General features: G+C 32.6%; 1 protein-coding gene across 1 annotated transcript; it reads left to right on the top strand.

Annotated features, from left to right (window-relative positions):
- Positions 1–2,064: 2,064 nt before the first annotated feature.
- On the top strand, positions 2,065–3,194 carry LOC145628055 (uncharacterized). The gene is made up of 5 exons (XM_081680381.1): positions 2,065–2,079; positions 2,278–2,502; positions 2,602–2,814; positions 2,933–3,025; positions 3,123–3,194. Exons 1-5 carry the CDS (start codon positions 2,065–2,067, stop codon positions 3,192–3,194), a joined length of 618 nt encoding a protein of 205 aa, XP_081536507.1.
- Positions 3,195–9,868: the final 6,674 nt, after the last annotated feature.

Genomic DNA, 9,868 nt, shown 5'->3' with positions numbered 1-9,868 from the left:
ATGATGATTCTGATGTTTTGTGGACTAAAAAGAGCAAATTTTTTGATTTGTCTTATTGGGAGCATAATCCTCTTCGTCATAATTTAGATGTTATGCACATTGAAAAAAATGTGTGTGACAATTTCTTAGTCACTTTACTAGATGTAGATAAGAAATCCAGGGATAATGAAAAAGTTAGAAAGGCAATGAAAGAAAAAGGAATAAAGCCACATCTTTGGATTAATACTAGTCCAAACGGGCAATCAATTATGCCTCCTGCTTCATATTCTATGTCAAAAGAGGATAAACTACGATTCTTAAGGGTATTCCAGAAATTAAGAGTTCCGGATGGATATTGTTCTAACCTCTCAAGATGCGTGAATATGAAACAAAAAAAAATTTCAGAATCTTAAGAGCCATGACAACCATGTCATTATGAAAGACCTTTTGCCTGTAGCTCTACAAGCTTCAAGAACTACAGAAATTGTGGATTTGGTGTTAGAGTTGTCATCCTTTTTCAAAATCGTGTGCTCTACCACCCTTGATGTGAAAATGTTGGATGAGATACAAACCAAAATTGTTTTAACTCTTTGTAAGATGGAGATAGAGTTTGTATCGACATTTTTTACAATCATGGTTCATTTAGTCATTCATTTAGTGGAGGAAGCCAAACTTGGTGGACCAGTCCATTATAGGTGGATGTATCCTATAGAAAGGTTAGCATTTAAAATTAAATATTTAATCTATCGAATATTTTGATGTATTAAATATTTATATTTCTTTTCTTTAAGCTGTATTTGGTAGGTACTTGGCCCATTTAAAATCATTTGTGAGTAACAAAGTGCAACCAGAAGGGTCAATTGCAGAAGGATACCATTTAGAAGAGACGATTAACTTTTGTTCAAGATACTTAGAAGAAATTGAGACCTTATTTTCTAGGCTGAAGAGAAATGACAATCATATTCTGGATACAAGTGCTTATTTATTTAATTCTGGTGGTCGATTCATTGGGGCAAAGAAAATTGCTCGTTTAGATGCTAAAAGTCTAGATCAAGCACATCGCTACGTTTTACTTCATTCTGATGAGATGGCTGAATTTCGTGAGTAAGTATTAAGTTAAGTTTCTTAATATATTTTTCTGTCTTTTATTGTATGGTTGTTGTTTCTATAATTCAAGTGTTTTGATATTTTACAGTGAGTTCTTACGCCAGAAGCGACGTGAGAATCAATTTAGAGGAGTACGAAGTGACACAATAATAGAGTATGATTGGATTATAAAAGATTTCTCTGATTGGCTTAGAGCCCAGGTTGTTATATATAGACTTCTGTTAAAATGAGACATTATTCAATAATTTTTTTTGCTTACTTTATTAGTTATTTTGTCATTTCAGGTACATAACATAGATAGCAGTAATGAGCAAGGGAAGCTAAGGAAAGCTTTAACAAGTGGTTTATATGATCGTACTACAGAGTATAAAGGCTTTGTAATCAATGGCTACAAGTTTCTTACTGTAGACCATGAACGCTACCGCAGGACACAAAATTCAGGAGTTCTGGTTGAGGCAGATGGCCAGTTTTACTATGGAAAAGTCAGGAAAAATATATGAATTAAGTTATTATGGGACTTATAAGGTTGTGGTGTTTCGGTGTGATTGGGCAGACATTAGTAAGGGATTGAAGAAATATAAGAATGGGGGTATTTCTGTCAACTTTTCAAAGTTGATGCATAGTGGACGATTAATGAAAGATGATCCTTTTATTTTTTTTCATCTCAAGCGAAACAGGTTTTGTATGTTGAAGATGAGATAGAAAAAGGGTGGTTACATGTTATAGAATCTAAGCCTAGGGAGTTTTTTGAAATGGGTGATGAATAATTGATGTGTAACTTCTGTTTCCATTTTGAATGTTGGTATTACATGCATGAAATGAAATTTCAGATTTAATTTACCATTTTATTTTGAGTTTTGTTTATTATTAGACAAGTTTATTTGCTATGTGTAGCTTGAAACTTTTTTTTTCATGAAAATTAACAAGTTTATGTGTAGCAGCTGAATATGTTTCGTAGCAAAAGAATCAGGAGCAATTATGGTAATGATCAAGGTCAGAGAGTATATTTGGCTATTCTGAACTGTGGTGGTGTTTGTGTTGTATATTTGGCTGAAATATGAGTTAAGCTAACAACCATGGCATTAAGACCAACTTTATTATAGTAGTTTATAAATACTTTATTCAAACAACTTATTTATATATGTATTATTCTTATATGCTTGAGTTGTAAATTCTGAAGGAAATGTGCAGTTATGGAGTGGTTCTATACAGCCACATGATGTGTGGTTTCTTGAAAAAGGAGTCAGATTTGAAGTTACATTCAACGGATTTTGCCAACCAATTAGAAAGGGTGGATCAATTCTTGTGAAATTCATTTCAAGTATCGCAAAGAAAGATGATATTTGTCCTATAAGAGATGTAAATTGGCGAAATGTGAATAAAACAATACTAGGTGATATTGTTAATTTGATTCGTGTAAGTGGTTTTAATTATATTTTTCATTTAGTTGATTCCTTGACGTATACATATATTTTATAATATCATTATATCCAAAAAATATATGAATTTTTGTAGGAAAAATTCATCATTCCAGATGGTAAATTCTATGATGATGCAATGCTTAAGCACGTGGGTAAGCATCGTAGGTTGTGGAAGTTTGAGCTCAAAGCTAAATATTTCAATCCCACAGTACGAACCAGAACACAAATTGAAAATGATAGGCCAGAAGGAATTGTTCGTGAGAATTGGCTTCCGCTGGTCGAATATTGGTTTTCAAATAAGAGCAAGGTACTCTGTTATAATCTCTGTTTTACATTTTTCTTTCCGATTTAAAGTCATTTTGTTAATTTGATGGAATGGTTGTTGATTTAATGAAATGAACTTACTTTTTTTATGATAATGTTAGAATTATTCTGAAATCGGAAGAGAAGCACGTGCTTCTTTGGGACATCTACATACTAATGGTGCTACGAGCTTTGCTAATTCAAGAGACGAATTTGTATGACCGATGCATTTGCTGACACTATATTCATAAATATTTATCTGTTTTTGTGATTTTAAAATATATTAATTGAATGATGAATTCTCTTATGAAGGAGATTGAGCATGGAAGAGAGCCCGGTGATTATGAGTTTTATTATAAAACTCATCAACCAAAGAATGGATGATATCCTAACAACACAAATACTGGAGAATTCATTGTATTATTTCCTAACTTATTTCATATTTCATTTTAATTACCTGCCAACCTTGTAATTATACACTTTACATGTGTGTGACTATATACTTCCATGCAGGACATGGAAAAAAAAAAGGATTGATTCAAATGCTGCAAATTCATTAACTCCGAAGCCTCAAGAAGTGATAGAGAACGAAGTCTTCAATGATTTGATGTACGATAAGGATAAAAAAACCAAAGACCATTGGGTTATGGATTTGGGGTGAATCATAATGACGTATTTGGAGTTCATGCATTATTGCGAAAAAAAGGGGCACTTCTTATAATGGTAGCAATGACCAGATTATGAAAGCTGATTTTGCAAGGTATAAGAGGCATACCACAGACCTCTTATTGAGACTGACAACACAGATGACTAACGTGTTGGATGCAGTGCGAAGCGGTAATGTCTCTAATGAAATGTTAGATGCTACTTCAACAACATTACGCTCCATACATGCTCAGGTCAGCATCCCTTTTTGTAAAAATATGTGTAGACACCCATTTGTGTCTCCCCAAAACCAAACCCAGTGATAAGTACCTTTCACGTCGAATCATAATCGAATAAAGCGAAAGTGTGAAAAGTCTAGTGTTGCGGAAGTTTTAATTTCTTTTCTCTTCTCTCTGTTTTTGAAAACTTATTTTAAGAAAAGAGACAATCCAGTTTGGTTGGTCCATGATATGGGTCCAATAGTAGTGTAGTTGGATGGGGTTGCAAAGACCTTTCCAACGATATATTATAAGCCCAATTCCGATGAATATTGAGGAAGTTATTGCCAATTTACTAAACTGGGCCCGGTTTGAGCTTTATATACGGCCCGATGATCTTGGGGAGGGCCTAATATGATTTATCATTCCTAATGCAATTAGGAATGGTTTTAGTCTTCTAGATTCTTCTAGAAGGTTCTTTTCAGTCCTAATTCAATTAGCATTGATAAATTGACTTTTGTTGACTTTTCAGAGTTTTAATCAAAATCAAATAGCATTTTCGAGGAAATTATATGATTTTATCCCCCAGTACGGTAAACTTATCGGATTTTCGAAAACGCGTTAAATTTAAGCTTGGCGTCTGACCCCAGGCCTTGGCGCCTGGAACCAAGCCTTGCGCCTGGCGCTAGCCATTGGCGCTAGTGTTGGTGCCTGGCGCCAGCTAGCCAAGGTTGGCGCCAGCTCTGTTTTCTGAGCGTCAGACTCTGTTTTGTTTAATTTATCTTTTTGGCTGATTTCTCTATAAATATCGTATTAAAAACTCCGTTTTCATTCACCAATTGTTTTCATTCATCTATTCATTCATTCATCACCAATTCTCCTCATTTGCAAGTTTTCATCTACAATCATTAATTCTTTAGCATTCTTTAATTCATTCATCTCTCTCTTTCTTTTTCTCAAACTTTGCTTTTTCATACAAAATTCCGCATTCACAAGATCTAGAAACACCTAGCCATATTCGAAGTTGCCTTCGCCCTAGACGTGAAAGGTTTAATTTCTGAGGGTTTGGTCCCAAATCTCTCTTTCAATTATTTAATTTAATTGTTTGATTATTATTTTCCTTGAAGTTACTAACGTGTGTATTTTGTTATTAGAAAGAGGTACGAGGCATCAGAGTAAGTGCTTTAATGGTTTTTATTGATATTATGATGTAGAAATCATGTTTAAATTGTTATTATGATATTCCTAGTATCATGTCTAGGGTAATTTTAATATTGAATATGATTGTTACGATGCTTCCTACGTTCTTCCTAATATTTATGATTGTTAGTATCATGTTAGGGTTAAAGCTTTGATTTTTATTGCTTAGTGACATGCTAGGGTTTGTTATTAATCTTGTTAGTATCATGCCTAGGATCTTGCTATTATTATTATGCTTTAATATTAACATGAACATGATGATAATTATTACTTATGACGATTATTATTATGAATATTATTATTATGATTATTTTGATGATTATAATTTTATTATTGTTATAATTTTATTGTCGTGATTATTATGAATATTATGTTGCTTGATGCTATTTATTTTCATTGCTTGATCACACATTTTATGCATGTTTAAAGGGAATCTATACTTGTAATCACGCTTAATAAGATATTTAATAATCTTGTTAGGTTTAATATGATTATAATTCAAGTGATCGCCAATAATAGATTTGTTTGTGCATTTAAATTCAACCAACATAGATAAACAGGTTTAGGGTTAATCCTATTGATTGTATGTTAATCAAAAAGCGCACATGAATACGATCAGAATAAAGTAGAGGCCTATTATTAGGGCAGGTTCAATCTCTTTTAGGTTGGATTTTGTAGACACCCATTTGTGCCCCAAAACCAAACCCAATGATGAGTACCTTTCACGTCGAATCATAATCGAATGAAACGAAAGTGTGGAAAGGTCTAGTGTTGCGGAAAGTTTTATTTCTTTTCTTTTCTCTTCTCTCTGTTTTTGAAAACTTTATTTTAAGAAAACAGCCAATCCAGTTTGGTTGGTCCATGATATGGGTCCAATAGTGGTGTAGTTGGATGGGGTTTGCAAAGACTTTTCCAACGATATATTATAAGCCCAATTCCGATGAATATTGAGGAATTTATGGCCAATTTACTGAACTGGGTCCGGTTTGAGTTTTAAGTACGGCCAAATGATCTAGGGGAAGGCCTAATATGATTTATCATTCCTAATGTGATTAGGAATGGTTTTGGTCTTCTAGAACATTCTAGAAGGTCTTATCATTCTTAATTCAATTAGGATTCTTCAGAGTTTTAATTAGATCAAATAGCATTTTCGACTGAAATTATATTATTTTATCTTCCAGTACGGTAAGTTTATCAGTTTTTCGAAAACGCGTTGAAATCCAAATTGGCGTCCAACCCCAGGCCTTGGCGCCTGGCGCTAGCCATTGGTCCTGGCGCCAATGAGCCAGGGCTGGCGCCAAGGTGTTTTTGTGGTCTTCAGACTCTGTTTTGATAAATTATCTTTTTTGGATGATTTTCTCTATAAATATCGATCAAAACTCCGGTTTCAGGGAGGAAGATTCACGGATTGTCAATTATCATTCAATTTTCAATAACATTCATGCATTCTTTCTTCTTTGATTTTTAATACAAAATTCCGCATTCACAAGATCTAGAAACACCTAGCCATATTCGAAGTTGCCTTCGCCCTAGACGTGAAAGGTTTTAATTTCTGAGGGTTTGGTCCCAAATCTCTCTTTCAATTATTTAATTTAATTGCTTTGTTTATTATTTTCATTGAAGTTACTAACGTGTGTATTTTGTAATTAGAAAGAGGTACGAGGCATCCAAGTAAGTACTTTAATTGATTTTAATTTATTTATGATGTAGAAATCATGCTTAGATTGTTATTTTGATTCCTAGTATCATGTCTAGGGTATCTTTAATATCAAGTATGATTAAAAGTACGATGCTTCCTATTTTCTTCCTAATATTAATTCATGTTAGTATCATGTTAGGGCTAAAGATTTGATTTTTAATGCTTAGTGACATGCTAGGGTTTGTTATTAATCTTGTTAGTATCATGCCTAGGATCTTGCTATGCTTTAACATGATTATGATTATTATGATTATGACTGATATTATTATAATTATTATTCATGATATTGATTATTATTATGTTGCTTGATGCTTATTATTGTTATTGCTTGATCACCTTTATTGCATGTTTAAAGGGAATTGGTATTTGCAATCGCGCTTAATAAGATAATTAATAATCTTGTTAGGGTTAATTGTGATTATAATTCAAGTGATCGCCAATAATAGATTTATTTGTGCATTAATGTTCAACCAACATAGATTAAACAGGTTTAGGGTTAATCCTATTGATTGTATGTTAGTCAAAAAGCGCACATGAATACGAGCAGAATAAAGTAGAGGCCTATTATTAGGGCAGGTTCAATCTCTTTTAGGTTGGATTTGTACCTTCATCCCCGGACCCTTATTTGGTTCATGACCTTATGGAGTTGACGATCTCTTGGATCGTTAAGGGGTGTAACCTTCACCTCGTGAACGGTTTACAAGTTCCTTAAAAACTTGTTGGCGACTCTTTTGCTCTATCTTCTTCCCTTTTGGACGCCACCGTACTTTAGTGTATGATCACAGTGGGGTTCGAGCTAGTGGGATTTTTAAGGCTTGAAACTATTCCCCACAGATTTGTACCTTCATCCCCGAACCCTTATTTGGTTCATGACCTTATGGAGTTGACGATCTCTTGGATCGTTAAGGGGTGTAACCTTCACCTCGTGAACGGTTTACAAGTTCCTAAAAAACTTGTTGGCGACTCTTTTGCTCTATCTTCTTCCCTTTTGGACGCCACCGTACTTTAGTGTATGATCACAGTGGGGTTCGAGCTAGTGGGATTTTAAGGATTGAAATTATTCCCTACAATATGTAACATTTTTTTGTTTATAGATTATATATATACAGTGGTAAGGTGTACATGGATTAAAGTGCACCTTTAAAATAGTAAACTGTAGGTTTTTTTGTTATGGAATAGGAATCTCATATTTACTTTTTGTATTATATGGCTCATATAAATTGCACAACATAATAATTGACAGAATATGGAAGAATCAAATGCAGATTATGATGAAGATGAAGACGAGGATGAAGATGACTTGGATCTTTCTACTTGATTGGGCATGGAAAAATACCACATATATTTTGCTCATTGAATATGGGAAACAATACAACATACATTATGGAATAGGAATCCGTTTTTTTTGGTTGACCATTGTTACAAATGGAGATCGACAGTGAACTTAATTTCTTGTTTAGAATTTTAGCATTGTCGGCAATTATGATTATGTTATTTTGATGATGAATGAATTTTAAGTTTATGTATGGATTGTCGGAGATTGTGGTTTTGTTATTTATAGAATGAGATATGTAGTACTACTTTTCTTATTGTTTAACTGTTACTTATTTATTATATTATGTGAGTGCAAATAGAATTTATTTTTGACAACTAGTAGGATACATATGGTCCTATAGATTATTTCATATAAGGCGACGCTTGAAAGAGTTGAAATAGATATAAGATATGAGAAAATCTCGACACCTTGATGTGTCCATTAATTCCTGTAATAAATCACCAAAATTAATCTCGACGCTTTTTAGTGTCTAAATATTTCCCGCTTTTTTTAAAAAACAGGTATTTCCGACACTTTAGAATGTCAAAAATGTAATGCGGGAAAAAAAAATTATTCCTCTAAAAAATAATGACACTTTAAAGTGTCAGAATGTGAAGTATAGATGCTTTAAAACGTCGATATTAATGACACAACAAAGTGTCGGGAATTTCCGACATGCGAAATTCTGACACTTTACAAAGTGTCGGTAGTTACTTTACCGACGCTTTGAAGCGTTGAGAAAACACGGAAAATGTGTAGAAAAGGATAGGGTATTCTAGTAGTGATTGTTTTAATGAATTATGATGTGGTGAGTTAATTGTGTTATTGAAATATTAAGTAAGGATATTTTTGTAATTTTGTATAAAAACTTACTAAAATAGGAAAAAAATGAAAAGTTGCAACTAATGTGTAGCACCCCGAAATGGCAAAAGTTGCAACTAATATGTAACGGAGGTAGTAGAAATTGTGGCTGGCCACACAGTGTGGCCAGTCACATACAAAAATTTGTTTATTGCGGAGTATTCAACAATCTACTAAGCAAATTATTAATAAAAACATATTTGACAAATTTAATAAATGTGTATTGATCTGAGGTAATGTTCTCTTCATCTTAATTTCATCAATAATATTTTATCCTGTTGGTTATTATTTTTTTTTTTAACCATATCTTAAGAGTCTTGAGCTTGTCTTATCAATCCTTATTTTTATATTATTCTGAATTCGGATTTTATATTATACTATGTTATTTGTTTGGACCTTATGTAAAGTTGTTACCCCCTTTATATTTTATTAGTTCTCTATTTCTTCCTGACACACATGTCGATGCAAGTCTTTGCTCAATAATATATTTGATTATCAATAAGTATAAATTGTAACAATTGAAAATTAATAATCTACTCATTAAGATGATTCCAAGTTTCCAACAAGATCCACAAGACTCTATTTTAAATTTTATGTAAAAATCACAAATCTATACTAATATTTAGTAACAGGAAAATTTAAAGGCCATATAGAGTGCCACGTATGTTTTTTTTTTTTTGGGGGGGGGGGGGTAGTTTTTCTACTTCCGATAATGCTTTCATATCATTTAATTTCCCAAATGGCACTAACAATGCTTTCGATCGTTATTATTTCCCAAATGACACTATTCGTTCTCCTAAAGTTTCTCTATTTAATATTTACAAATAAATTAATTTTCAATTATTCAATGTCACTTGATCAATCATCTTTGTTTCTCTTACTTATAATCTCTATACATTTTTAAAGGTTAGTCACAAGTGTTCTTCCCCTTATATTAATTTCATATATTATGTCAATTTTTACAATGTTAATTTCTATAAACTTTTCCATTCCTTTATGTGTTTTGTAAATTCTAAATGATATGGGGTTGGTGGATGAGTCAATTTTTGTTTTTATGTAATAGTCTATTGAATATATTAATTTTGTAATTTTTGAGACAGCTTTCATGAATTTATCAAAT

Source organism: Chenopodium album, chromosome 4 (genome assembly GCF_948465745.1).
Source record: "Chenopodium album chromosome 4, dcCheAlbu1.1, whole genome shotgun sequence".
In the NCBI taxonomy this organism is placed as follows: Eukaryota; Viridiplantae; Streptophyta; class Magnoliopsida; order Caryophyllales; family Amaranthaceae; genus Chenopodium; species Chenopodium album.
Note: the sequence above shows the minus strand (reverse complement) of the source record. Positions and strands in the feature narration are given on the sequence as shown.